This window comes from Silurus aristotelis, assembly GCF_946808225.1.
Source record: "Silurus aristotelis genome assembly, chromosome: 1".
NCBI classification, from domain to species: domain Eukaryota; kingdom Metazoa; phylum Chordata; class Actinopteri; order Siluriformes; family Siluridae; genus Silurus; species Silurus aristotelis.
Genome location: NC_139574.1, coordinates 18681648 through 18696391, shown reverse-complemented (window position 1 = coordinate 18696391; position 14744 = coordinate 18681648). Strand labels below are relative to the sequence as shown.

Genomic DNA, 14744 nt, shown 5'->3' with positions numbered 1-14744 from the left:
TTTTCCCTCACCGTGTACTGTATCAGTGTTTTAGTCTCAGCCCCTGTATATTACATATATTGTGCATTTTTGCATACAAATTTTATTTCATTTATTTTTTATGTTATGTCAACGGCTTTGTAAAATTATATATCTATCTATGGTTCAATCTGTCGCTCCATCTCGCGCTCGCTCTCCCTCTCTCTCTCTCTCTGCACGCGACCCCTGTCTCCCCTCCCTTCACTACAAACACACTGCACGCGCACTAGCAAACATGGCGGACTAACGTCCCATTTCAGGTGTTAGCCAAGTTCACACGAGGTAACTCGGCACTTTCACCTGCCTGCCTTCATATTATTACATTATTACAAACACGTCGCTTTACTACGTTGTCGATTAAAACCGAGGAAATGCCCATACATCACTAGCTGCATGAGTAAACCAATGTACTGCCGTTAGTGGCTAGGCTAGGGCATCTGTATTGTTGTTAGCCTAGCTAGCAGACACTTATTATTATTAGCTAGGCTAGCTCATAGACATTGATGTTAGCTTAGCGCCTGGCTAGCTTAGCTACGTTACCCGATATGCATTGCTGATGTTGTGGTTGTTGCTAGCCTACTGTAGCTATGCCATGCTAATCCAGAGACTGTCAAGCTATGACGTACCACCGAAAATGACTGATGTGTACAGATCACTGAGCTGCATATGCTTCTGCGTCGCCTGAGGAGATTTTATGATCGGTGTCCCAATGTGGACAAAATAGTAATACACATGCATATATATATATATATATATATATATATATATATATATATATATATATATATATATATATATAGGATTTCATTATATATAGATTGTAGCTCACTAACGAATATTACATGAAACTTGAGACACGTGACGCCAATAAGGTTTATCTCACTGCGTGTTACTGTATTTCCACTTTCCGATTTTGTTCCGCCGATTTTAAATCTGAACTCATAATAATAACAATAAATAACATGAATGAGTGCCAACAACCCGTTTCTTTGCTAACGGCTCATTGGAGGTTGCCCTTTATTTGAGCCCGTTAGGTCGAATCCCAAATTGATTCCTCCTCCCGATGAAAGTGCACTACATGACGGATGAAATAATGTCCGGTATAGTGCACTATTGTGTCCCGTAAGGCGGCGTTTATGATTCAGCCTTTCGTCCCGAAAAAAATAACGATGCTGTCTGTCATTTTCGAGGCAGAGACACACAGAAAAGGTGGGGACAGAGGGAGGAACTCCAGGCGCCTGCGTTTAGACGCCATCCTCGAAAAAGGCGCCCTTCTTTTGAAAAGAAGAGAAAACGGAAGTAAGGGAACCACACATGCAGGAGTGAGGTATCGGTATCCGCGTTCTTGATTCTTATTCACAACATATTTCTGAATGGTGCCATGTTTGATTATAAGATCGTGTGACGTGCAGATCCTTCAGCATCATCCACTTGCACCAGCTACTGGAATAAGATCAGCAATATAACAGTGCTGTATGTTCATTGCTATTGAGTCACTGTATTTTTAGGTTACCTGGCCTTCATAAAAAAAAAAAAAAATAGCCCAAGCTGATTTTTAGCTTACTGACATATAATGTTTTATATAAGGGAATGCTTTGTGAATAGTGTTGGAGATCGACAAAAAGCACAAGCCTCAACATGCTGTTCATCAGATGTCTTGATTCTGCATCTGATCAATTTGTGTTTATTTGTGATCATGTCTGAATTTGTCCTTTTTGTGTGTTTGTTCAAACAGTGCAGTTCGAATTGAACAGAATCATGAAAAAACCTGGGCTAACGAAAGGTAAGGTGCTTTTGCGGAGACTCGCTGACCACACTGATAAAGAAATTAGTAAACGAAACCACTCTGACCCTGAGCTGAATAAAACAGTAACTGAAGATGAATGAATAAATGTATAAATACATCATTCAGCACCATCTGGGCACAGTATAAGCTGTCATGTAAAGAAACATGCCACTTCTTTGTCCTGTTCGTGTCATATCCGACCATCTCCTGCTGCTTGAAAAAAAAAAAAAAAAAGAAGCCTATTGTTATGTAAGTCAACACGGTAGATCCTGACAACATATAATATATAAATGAAATGAATAGAGTCGATGTGATTCATTGTGTACAATTCAAGAAATCTTATAATTCACATATTTTACACTGTGTGTTAATATGTCTGATAATGACTTTTGTCTTTTTTTGTCTTTTTTTTTTATTTTTTATATCAGTTATCGACTGGAAAGATGGCAGACAGATCAAGCATTCGCGCAGTGGCCGGCCCTCACGAGTTCCTTCGCAGTATCAAGGTGCCTTGAGAACTACAGATTTACATTTGAATCAAACTCTATTTCTCCATCAGCGTTATTTCTTTTCAATCTATTTTTTCATACTGACAGCTACATTTATATAGCTTTGTTCTACCAATCAAAAAAACAAAAGGCCAGCCAGTTTCACAAAATAACACAAACTATTTTTTGCACAAAAATAATTGATCCAATTGATTTTCAGTTTTCAAATTTACTAGCTATGTCTCAGAAATGTAGATTACTTTCTTTACTTCAGGAGCCTCAGCTGTAAGGTATGAGACAGCACAGGAAAACACAGAGTTAAGCATCTACAAATGTTTTCTTTATTACCTCTTTAGGTCACTTCAGTTGGGATAAGTATTTGAAAGAGACAAGTGCTATAGCTGCTCCGTCCCACTGTTTCAAACAGGTGAGTGATCTTGCCTAATTGCCAAACAGCTGTAGAGCAGCTGTATATCAGTGTAACAAGTCTGTAAGTGTTTACTGATGGGCATCACAGATCATGTGGATGTAATTTCTAACATCTAAAAGGGTAAGGAGAAACGTTGTTGCTTAGTCACAACAAGGTGGTGCATTAAAGTTGTGTTTCCTCTCCACAGAGCACTACTCCTCCAGTCAATGAGTTCAAGGCAGGAATGAAGCTGGAAGCTCAGGACCCCAGGAACACCACTTCTACCTGCATCGCCACAGTGGTGGGGCTGACTGGCTCACGTCTCCGGCTGCGTCTCGATGGAAGTGATAACAAAAACGACTTCTGGCGCTTGGTGGACTCGTCTGAGATCCAGCCCATTGGTAGCTGCGAGAAGAATGGAGGCATGCTGCAGCCACCCCTGGGTAAGCCATACCCCATATTCTCACACAATTATTTATAAGAATTGAGTCAACATTACCTGCTTCTTAGGGCTTATCTACTTAAAGCTTGACTATTCCGTCGCCATTTGATTGTGTTTTAATTAAGTATCGCAAGTACTGTAAATCTGTACATGATGCTGTAATTGGCAGCGTCGATAAAAACGCCACATTATCCTTTCACAAGGTTTAAATTGTCCAGTCTGTTAGTCCATGATCATAACACAAGCATAAATTGTGAGTGGCATTTTTGATTTTATTTTTGTGACTGTTTTAATCAGATATATTCATCCCATGACTATAAAAACAGAGGACGTATATTGCAGTGACAGCGATATACTATATGGTCAACAGTATGTGTTATGGTCAGGATGCCACAAACTGTTGGCCATGTGTATCTCCATCAGTCTACATTCATATTGCTTATTCTTTTAAATCTTTTTTATATCCTGGATTATTACATCATCCCATGCATTTCAATCTTGTCTGCAGAAATTGCATCAGGGCAAAAGCAGGGGGAAAAAATCATCTAACACCACCCAAATTAGCAGTACGTTGATGTAATGCCCTTAGGACATGTGTGTGTAAACACAGAATTTAGCCTTTTGTCATATGAAATATTTTCTGTCCTCTAGATGTCACCACTGTCTAATAATACAGATCAGGAATAAGCCTTTATATTGTTTATGCATGAGGTGTCAGCTATATTACAATTTAAAGAAAAAAAAAACCCTCATCTGTTCATTCATTTAATTATTTCATCCCGATGTCTTTTGTGTGTAAATGTTTTCTCCAGGGTTTCGTCTGAACGCTTCGTCCTGGCCCATGTTCTTACTGAAAACACTCAACGGTGCCGAAATGGCACCAGCACGCATCTTTCACAAGGTATCTGTCTGATTCCATAGAACACACACACACACACACACACACACACACACACACACACACACACACACACACACACACACACACTCACTTCTGTTGGTAGCAGAGCTTTATTAGCTTTTTATAATGCACTATTTTAGCCTTCATAACACAAAATATAACAGCATTTACTCTTAATATAGGAAATGTAGAAAACACAATACATTATAGGGTTTAACAGGAAAATATTTACATTTTTGGTTTCAAATAAAGTAGAAAGCAACAGCATTTCATGACTACCCTTCTCATAATGCTTTTTATTGTAACATTGGTACTTAACCTGATTAAATTAATCTTCGCTCTGGATGCAAAGCAGCTGATTGGTGTCTTCAGCGTGTTTTAAATTATTACCCTAAATTGACATTCTTAGGTAGACCAGGAGTTCTCAGCGGTCACCAATAATTTTAGACATGTAATCCAACTAGTAAATCTTTCTGCTCATTATTTAAAGTTATATCTTTTAATGATGTAATGTTAGCACCATAAAGGTTTTTTTTTTATTTTTAATTTTTTTTCCTGCACATTTCTCCGATAGAATATAACTAGTTGGTACGCTAGTATTGTTTATAGACGTTATAGTAGTTGTATAGTAGGTATAGTAGTTGTGTTTGAGTTGTCACTGTTCTGATTACATTCAAGTGCCCATGAAACTGATTTGTGAATTTTAAAACTTAAAAATTAATAAAAGTGATAAAAGTGGTTTGTTATTTCTTCTACAGTTACAACAAAGTAATTGCCTGGCTTTGCTTCAGAGACCCCTGAAGGGCTAGATAATAAAACCTACATGCTTGGGACTCTTATCAACATGTACGCAATACCCTGTTAAAATGTATTAATAATAAGCCTTGGTTAATTTATTATAAGTATCTCTCATGCTCTCACACTGGCAGTTTTACTTGCACATAAGAGCACACGGAGATGTGCGTAAGCAGCTTTACTAAAGCACATGCACTTAAGCGATGCCAAACCAAAGTTTGTTTAATATTAATGAATAGTCAAATTCATTAATCATGCAGCATGATGGTTTGGGAAAAGCGTGATGAAAAGTAATGAAAATTGTTTGATTTTCACTTTAGACCAGTTGTACAAATACAGATTTATCTAATCTACATTTTATTTCCCCCAAAAATGACTGTCTGTATTTGTCTGTTTGCTGAACTCTCTCAGCAGGAGCCTCCTCCTCCAGAGCAGAATCATTTCCAGGTGGGGATGAAGCTAGAGGCAGTGGACAGGAAGAATCCTCATTTTATCTGTCCTGCCACAGTGGGGGCGCTGCGAGGAGTGGAGGTGCTGGTCACCTTCGATGGCTGGAGAGGAGCGTTCGACTATTATTGCCGTTACGACTCCAGAGACATCTTTCCTGTGGGCTGGTGCGCTCTCACTGGAGACAACCTTCAACCGCCTGGAACTAAAGGTCTTCTTTTTTTTTTTTTTTTTTTTTTTCTATTTCTGTGAGAATCATGTGTGTGGGTTGAGCCTGCTGAACCGATACTATTCCTCTATTGGATGTATTTGAAATTGTAGCAGAAGAAATGTGACATGCACAGTAGGAAGAACATAAAAATTACATAGAAATATGGAAATAAGGACAGTTGTTGCCGTCAGTAATGTGATAACATAATTAGGGTCGCAACTAACGATTATTTTGACAATCGATTCATGTTTATTTTGTATTTTATTTATTTTATTTGCTCGATTAATCGGATAAAAAAATATTTGAATTGCTTATTATAACTATACAAAACCATAATTCAGTATTTATGTATAAAAGTGTACTTAAAAAATGCAAAAGCCACATATTGAGTTTAACTACGTATCTTTTAATTTTGACATTTTATAAAGCTTATAGAGGCTGCTTGTTTGAGTGCATGGGGGATTTCACCTTGAACAAATTCACTCCAACAGCATTTGAGTATGCACGGTGAAGCAATTTGCATAAATCAACCTTTGTATTGTTTTAATAATTGCAGATGGCAAGTTCACAACCATGCTTAAAAAAAATCTATATAAAATATAATACAGCATTGTTTTGATCATTTGTTTAAAAAAAATACACAGACATTTTGTTCAGTTGTGAAGATATAAGCATCTAGAATATACAGTTGAAACCAGATATTTACATACACTTCAGAAAAAAACACAAACACTTTGATTTCTTTACTGTCATACATTAAATCAGAGTAAACTTTTTCTGTTTTAAATCAATAAATATTAACATATTTTTTGCATTTGTTAAATGTCAGAATCGAGCGAGGGAGAATTTTTATGTATTTTCATCAAAGTCAGAAGTATACATACACTTCGTTAGTATTTGGTGGAATCGCCCCGAAACTGTTTCACTTGGGCCAAACGTTTTGCGTATCCTTCCACAAGCTTTCTACAATAGTTTGCTGGAATTTTGGCCCACTCCTCTTGACAGAACTGGTGTAACTGGGTCAGGTTTGTAGGCCTTCTTGCTCGCACTCGCCTTTTCAATGAGATTTGGATTGAGATCAGGGCTTTGTGATGGCCACTCCAATACCTTGACTTTGTTGTCCTTAAGCCACTTTGTAACTAATTTGAAGGTATGCTTGGGGTCATTGTCCATTTGGAAGACCCATTTGCTCCCAAGCTTTACCTTCAGATGTTGCTTTAATATATCCACATTATTTTCTTTTCTCATGATGCCATCTATTTTGTAAAGTGCACCAGTCCCTTCTGCAGCAAAGCAGCCCCACAACATTATACTACCACCCCCATACTTGACAGTTGGGTTGGTGTTCTGAGGCTTCAAAGCTTCACCCTTTTTCCTCCAAATATACCGTTTATCATTATGGCTGAACAGTTCAATTTTTGTTTCGTCAGACCACAGGACATGTCTCCAGAAATTAAGATGTTTTCCCTCATGTGCAGTTGCAAACTGTAGTCTGGCTTTTTTATGGTGGTTTTGAAGTAATGGCTTTCTCCTCCCAGAGTAACCTTTCAGCTCATGGCAGTACAGTATTCGTTTTACTGTGGATAATGACACTGTCTTACCAGTTTCAGCCAGCATCTTCACAAGATCTTTTGCTGTTGTCCTGGGCTTGATTTGCACATTTCGCAACAAAAAACGTACTCAGAATCCGTCTCCTTCCTGAGCGGTATGATGGTTGTACATTCCCATGTTTTTTATACTTGTGTATTATTGTCTGAACGGATAAACGTGGGACCTTCAGGCTTCTGGAAATTGCACCTAAGGATGAGCCATACTTGTGGAGGTCAAAAATTCTTTTTCTGATGTCTTGGTGGATTTCTCTTGATTTTCCCATGATGTCAAAGAAAGAGGCTCTGTGTTTGAGGTGTGCCTTTATATGCATCCACAGGTGTGCCACCAAGTAACTCAAATGGAATCAATTAACCTATCAGAAGCTTCTTAAGCTCAGAATGGAATCATCTGGAGTTTTTTTTTTTTTTTTTGTTTAAAGGCACGATAAACTTAGTGTATGTATACTTCTGACTTTAATGAAAGTGATAATAAAAATACATAATTCTCCCTCGCTCGATTCTGACATTTTACAAATGCAAAAAATGTGTTAATATTTATTGATTTAAAACAGAAAAAGTTGACTCTAATTTAATGTATGACAGTAAAGAAATAAAAGTTTTTGTGTTTTTTTCTGAAGTGTATGTAAATATCTGGTTTCAACTGTATGCATAAATTAAATATACAAACATTGAAAACAAGCATTTAAACTCAGTAAAGCCGCAGTAAAAGAAAGGAAAAATGCATTGGTGGTGATGTTTTATTTTCATCGGTGACTTGGGGTGACACACTTTTCCTTCTGCCGGTTGACACTGTTAGTCTCCGCCATTGGGCAGCGGCTTGGTATCTTACCGTCACACTAACCCATAACTAAAGCCCAAATAATCAATAATGGCATCCATTGACAAAGTTATTTTCATTATCGATTTTATTAAATAGTTGTTGCATCTCTCTTGTTGCAGCTCTGGCCGATACCGATATTTAGAAATCAGGGTAGCCGATAGTCAATATATGATACCCCACCACCACCACCCCCATATCTCATAAATTCTAACAGTTAAGTAATAAGAAGTGATACAGAAAATTGCTTCAATTAAACATTTATTGAACAACACAAGCCTCTTTAATCAGTGCACTTGTTTCGGTACCTGTGCACATCCGTATCTTAAACTACCGCTGGTTAAAGGCTCACTAAACATGCATTTCCAAAATGTAACTAGCATTCATTACTAGGTTTTAAGTCTGCAGTTAGCTAGTATGAGCTGTCAGCAATACAAATTTGGACCACTTGAACCACTTCTGGAATAATTGCTTATTGGTCAGAATTCTGAGCCTAAAACTGAACCTGAAACTAACTGACACCTGTAGAAGCACCTTCCTTACTGGATCTGATCTTATAAGCTTCAAATCTTTATATTACATCAGGTGAAACATGTGTAAGTTGTTTGCTACTGAACAATATGACTGAACCAACAATAGAGAAGGGTTTGTACGGCCATTAACGCTTTATGAGCTCTTGGCACCTGCCCAGCTGGCACTGAGGACCACCGCTTTGACGTTCAGTGCCCAGCAGTGGGCCTCAGGTTGGCGCCTGTTCCTAGAGCGGAGTGAAAGGAAAAGGGGAAGAACGAGAGGTTTACTGTTTCATGTGGGTGTAGTCCTCCTTGTCTAAGATGGAAGGAAGAGCAGGAGTGGTCCAACTCTATGGGAGGGACTGTGGTTAAGAGGGTGAAAGCCAGGACACAGGGGGCACTGAGTTCTACTCAGGAGATCGAAAGGGACTCGCAGTGAAAAAAAGGATCTCAGATAAATCTGAGACATTCAGTCATTTTGTGGTAAGTTCTGTGTTTCGTTGTGTGAGAGAGAGAAAGTGATGGTATATAACAATGTTCCAATAACAATTAGTGCTGTAACAATTAGTGCTGTTTTATTTAAGCACCTCGGCACGTTGTGTATTTGTGTGTAATAGATAGACGTCCAATGTGTATTCATACCTCACAGGCCAAGGCAAGTATAGGCCACTCCTACAATCATAAATCTAGTTCTGATGTTGTGTGAGTGTGTGTGTGTGTGTGTGTGTGTGTGTGTGTGTGTGTGTGTTCATTTGTAGTGTCTTTCCTGTCCCCTCTAAGTTTTTCCTCTCAAGTTGATATAATCATAGAAGTGTCACTGTGGGTGACATATGCAAATAGTCTTTTGAGTATGTGTGTGTAAGCATGAAAGGGGCCCGTGTAAGGGGTAAGATAGGGGAAAAGGGCTGTGAACAGGTTGAAAAATGCAGCATTTTGCCAGCTCCCGTGTTTACTTTGTATCCCTGTACTGGCACATGGTTGGCACTGGTGTGCTGTGTATACATGTGTCTCAGCCTCTTCAGAATTCCATCACTTGGATGCAGGGAATTCGTGTTATCTTCACTTTGTTTTTGCAAGGGCTTTGTAAAGACACTGAAACTGAAGGGCAGGAAGGAAGTGTGGGGCCTGTAACACCCTAATCACACACTTGCACTTACAAAGCAGACCACGGTGCAGACAGCGTGTGTCTCTTTCAGTCTGGCTTGTGAACTAGTCTGTGTGTGACCCTCTCGAGTGCTCCTCATCTTGGTGTGAACTGCAAAACTGGCTGTCTGTACAGGTGTGTACAAATCTAGCTCCACTGAAGATAACGCATGTGCGGATTTGTGCTGCGTTTTTTTTTTTTTTTTTTTTTTAGCTGGCTATTTTGCTTTTTTAGCATTTGGTGCGTTTTCCAAAATTTGCAGTGCTTCTCTTGGTTTTTAAAGTTATAATATTAAGCTTTTTTTCTACACTTGGCATCCCTATTCTGCTCTCTTTCTGTCTCTCTCTGTGTTTCTCTCTCTCTCGCTCTCTCTCTCACACTCGCACACACACCCACACACACACACACACACACACACACACAGTGTTTCAGGGGCCACCAGCAACAGGACTGTGTAACGTAACTCGTGTTTTTGTTCAGTTGCGTAAAGCAAAAAGGGTCACCATGGCTCTGAAAACAAAAGCCTTCTCATGTGTGTGTTGAACAATGGCTTTGGAGCAGCTGCAGCAACGAGTTATTATTGTAATATTATATATTTAGCAGGCATGTCATTTCGATTATAGTCGAAAACCTGTGAGTTTATTTTGCACATTTTCTGATCACTCTACTGATGCTGTGAGTGTGTAAAGCTGACTGACATGTCACACACCTTTCAGGTGAAAACAAGACACTTGTCTTGACATTGGGCTGATCACTTCTTCCCAATCCATACACAGAGCTCTGTTGTCAGTGTCTTAGTGAAAATGAAATATTTGCTCCCTAATGATTAATGGTATTTGTTCTGCTCACTTGGAATCCAATGCTCACAACTCTCTTAGAAGAGTACAGTATCTGGAGCTGACTGTAAGGTTACATTATTAACTATTAGCCTTTATAGTTCACTGTATGTCCTCTACATAGCAGTGGTCCCCAACGTGCCACGGACCGGTTTAATGCCAGACAATATTTTCACAGACCGACCTTTAAGGTGTGGTGGATAAATACAACAAAATAAAATGATACGACCGGCATAAAAACTGTTTGGTAGTTGGGGGGGTTCAATTTAGCGGTAATGTATTATGTGTTAGCGGCCGGAGCAGCCCCTTTTAGAAGGTAGCGGATGGAGGTAAGACATGTGACCGAGGCAAAGGTCTTGACATGCATCAACAGTGAGTCATCGACAGATGTGGTGGAGAGAATCCGGTAATTTTTCAAAATAAAACCGTTCAGAATCAGATAATAAATAAAACAGAAATAATGTAAGTTATGTATTCTTTCTGTGCGGCCTATATGATTTAAGTGGTAGACTAAATATGGATCTTTTTTTTCTTCACTTAAAAGAATTGTCCTTAAGCTAGTAAACATCATACACCAGCCACGGTTCACAGCAGATATTAAGCAGTGAATTGCATCTAACAAGAATTAAATTAAGCATATGATATCTACTTATGAAAAAAATGTAAACTAACTCCACTTGCTGAAATATTTAATAGCACATAGTCCTTCTGGTTGTAACAGAGTTGTTGTTGTTCTTTTCTCCTCTGCTTTTCTCTCAGCGGGTTTGCCAAGGCCACTGGGTGCTTCAGGTGTGCTTCCTGATAGCAGTGTGGAGGGCACAGACATGCTCATGCCCCCAGCGCCCAGCAGGCCTCCTGCCCAGAAGCGGCGTAAACCGGGGCGCAAGAAAGGCAGGCCGTCTATCTCCTGGGCTACGAAAGATAATACCTCTACAGACACACCCCAGACAGATCAGGTTGGGAACGGACCGGAGCCTGTGAAAATCCCGAAGAAGAGGGGTCCCAAGCCTGGGAGTAAGGTACACTAAGACCCTTTTGCATTAAGCAACTGATTCCAGTGCAGCTCTAAGGCTCATTATTAAATGTGTTTCACTTCCCACGTTAAGTCAAAGACAACTTTTGTTTGGTATAGTTGGGCTGGGTTAAACATGCTGCATGGTTGGAAGGGGCAATGGCAGGTCCTGGCAGACCCCGAGGCCGAATAGCAACCAACTGGACTCAGAAACTGCATCAGCAGAATGAGCTCGAAACCATCAAGATCCCAAAGAAAAGAGGCCCCAAACCTGGCACCAAGGTTTCTGTCTCACCACTACATTTAATCCAACACTTTTATGCTTTATTCTAATGTTTGTTTGGGTTTTTTTTGTTGTTTTTTTTGCAATTGCAGTTAAAATATTGGCAAAACGTTCCTGTCAAAACCTCATAAATACCATATGACAATGTTGGCAATCTTAATCGTTGTAACTACATGAAAACATTGCATGCTGCATCTTTAATGGACATTTTTCCACTATTTGTTTAATGGCAGTACCTGTATCTGTGTGTTCGTTTCTATTAACAGAGAAAACAGCGTGTGGCTTCTGACCCCATCCCCACATCCCCCACTAGTAGCACTCCAGAGCCTGACACAAGCTCTGTGCCGATGGATAACGCCACCATCCCCAGCGCTGCCATGCAGGCTCCAACAGGTACTGATACCATGCTCAGACGTGACCTGTACTAACTTTCATGTTGAAATTAAAAGAAAATCAATTCAAAATCAAAGAAACTCTGGTGTCTGTTAAAATGAAAACTTCTAAACCATTTTTGCACAGAATGAATCGGTTTAATTGGATCAGATTAATTAATTTATCGACTCCAGCGATCATGCATGCTTCATTAAGATCTGATGTTAATACAGATAGTTGCTCGTTACATTTACAAAAGCATGTCAAGGGAGCACAGAAATGCTTCCTTTGCTTCCCACATGGCAAAATCTGCATCACAAGAGTTGCCACACATCTTAAATGTATCGCACCATCTATATAACATGGAATGTTCTGCATCATGGCTCCTCCTTTCATTCTGGCTTTGTATGCATGTGTTCCAGTATGTGTGTATCTGAATAAGCAGGGGAAGGTGGGTCCTCACTTGGACGCACGGCGAATACAGGCTCTTCCAGACCACTTTGGGCCTGGTCGGGCATCTTCGGTGCTACAGCAGTGTGTTCAGGCCTGTGTGGACTGCGCACATAATCAGAGGCTTGTCTTCTCCTGTCTCAAACCAGGTCATGGGGGAGAGCTCATCTCAGGTCAGCTGTTACTGATCACTTCTTCATGGCGTAGTTTGTTTATTGGGCTTGCTGTTTCTGTAGGTACTAAGAATTAGTAAATTGCTAACTGACATCTACCCTGTTGCCCTGCAGCCCATTTTGACCAGAAGCAGCACACTCTTACACTGCCGGCGGTAAACAGTGTGACATATGTGCTGCGTTTCCTGGAGAAGCTCTGCCACAATCTGCGTTGCGAACCGCTGTTCGGCAGCCAGCCAGTGCCACTAGGAGGAGGGCACTATGACGGCCACAGTTACACAGGTCTGCACTAGACTTCTGCAAGGGAACAAATTTCGGTCCCTGGCCCCCATTTTTCCCACTTTCCCTCACTCCATCCGAGCATGGCCCATCTCAATCCCATCTCCACTCACAAACTCATGCTCATATCTCAGCTCACACAACTTCTTTTCATTCATTTTCAATAAGAGAATATTGTGTAGTGAATGTGATGCCTGTCTGTGTATTTTATTGTATGCTCTTTGTCAGAGAGGAGGAGCTTTTCAGAGTGTCTCAGTTCAGGACCCGGTCGAGGGACAAAGAGATTTCTGTCAGACTCCTGCAGCAGCACACTGACGCACAAAATGGCTAAAAGCCTCTCATCTGAAGGTATTACACTAATTAGGTTGCCTAAACAAGTTCCCTAAATAATCACCATTTGAAGAATTGAAACCTTAACCGCTGGAGCCACCACTCCCCAAACAAATAAAGATTGTTTAATTAAAAAAATTCAATCAACAAAGTTAGATAATAAAAACGTTTGATATTGTACCACAAACATAAGGCGAAAACAGATTTCAGTTTTAATCTTTAAAAACATTTTTTTAAGGGGCAAGTGCAAGTTTAGCTATACCTGGCTTAAAAATATTTTTTCAAATAAAAATATTTATTGCTTAGTTAAGGCTTGGTGTTCTGATGTTGTGGTCTTCAATTTAATTCTTAATGGTCTTTAAAATAATTTTAAACAATCAAAAATGTGACTTTGTGAAACATGCGGAAACCCTGAATGTTCGAGTACTCTTGAGTCCATGTGTTATTTTTGACATTTATCAAAGTATATTCCAAGTATATACAATTTTCCATTTCCAAGTATATACAATTTTATTATTAAATAAATATTTTAAATAATATATCTATATATATTTTTTAAATAAAACTCAGTGACTATTAGTACATCCCTGTCTTTTTTAAAACGTGCCACTTCTGTTTTGACACTACTAGCAAGAATGAATATCAATAGCCATGTATCATGAAAATATATAATCAGTAATTAAAATATCTATTGTCATTGTTATAGTGTTTGTTGGTTTGTGTACGTGCAGAGTCTTTTCTGGTGGAGAATGGAGTCTCTGATCACTTGGAGAAAACGCAGATGTCCCCCAGTAAGGTTTTGGGTTCGCATCCTCACTCTCAGGGCACCATCTCTCCTGGTCAGCTGTTTCGCCATGGCTCTGCAGGTGTGAACGCATGCACACATGAAGAATTAATGTAGAATTAATTTTTATTATAAAAATGTTTACTTAAGAGACATATATATATATAATAAAAAAATTTTATTATTTTTATTTTTTCTCTTGTGAGCAAAACAGAATGTATACCCACGTTACTGAAATGGATGCGTAGTATTTCAGATACTGAAAACATACACTGAGTAGGCACAACATTATGATAACATTATGAGCGGTGAAGTGAATAACTTCAATCTCTTTAAAGTGAATCGCTTCATTTCAAAGTGAATCTCTTCATCATGGCACCTGTTAGTATGTGGTATATATCAGGCAGCAAGTGAACATTTTTTCCTGAAAGTTGACGTGTTGGCAGCAGGAAAAATGGGCAAGTGTAAGGATGTGAGCGAGTTTAACAAGAGCTAGACGAAGTCTAGACGACTGGGTCAAAGCATCTCCAAACCAAGACTGCAGCTCTTGTGGGATGTTTGCTGTCTGCAGTGGTCAGTGTCTATCAAAAGTGGTCCAAGGAAGGAACAGTGGTGAATCGGCGACAGGGTCGATGCTCATTGATG

At 39.4% G+C, this 14744-nt stretch overlaps 1 protein-coding gene across 5 annotated transcripts in view; it reads left to right on the top strand.

Annotated features, from left to right (window-relative positions):
• The first annotated feature begins 217 nt into the window (after positions 1-217).
• The window catches only part of LOC310720761 (polycomb protein SCMH1-like), a 15819-nt gene continuing 1292 nt past the window's right edge, over positions 218-14744 (top strand). The window contains exons 1-15 of one of the 5 annotated variants that reach the window (XM_083531756.1): positions 218-300; positions 1213-1345; positions 1754-1801; positions 2233-2310; positions 2649-2719; positions 2910-3144; positions 3956-4044; positions 5251-5497; positions 11176-11435; positions 11549-11710; positions 11978-12104; positions 12506-12706; positions 12821-12988; positions 13214-13333; positions 14047-14181. In XM_083531756.1, the coding sequence (XP_083387882.1) occupies positions 1777-1801; positions 2233-2310; positions 2649-2719; positions 2910-3144; positions 3956-4044; positions 5251-5497; positions 11176-11435; positions 11549-11710; positions 11978-12104; positions 12506-12706; positions 12821-12988; positions 13214-13333; positions 14047-14181 (1918 nt within the window). In that variant the 5' untranslated portion in view covers positions 218-300; positions 1213-1345; positions 1754-1776. Of the gene's footprint in view, positions 301-1208; positions 1346-1753; positions 1802-2232; positions 2311-2648; positions 2720-2909; positions 3145-3955; positions 4045-5250; positions 5498-11175; positions 11436-11548; positions 11711-11977; positions 12105-12505; positions 12707-12820; positions 12989-13213; positions 13334-14046; positions 14182-14744 lie in introns of all 5 variants that reach the window. The other 4 variants (XM_083531759.1, XM_083531760.1, XM_083531757.1 and 1 more) reach the window with 4 other exon arrangements.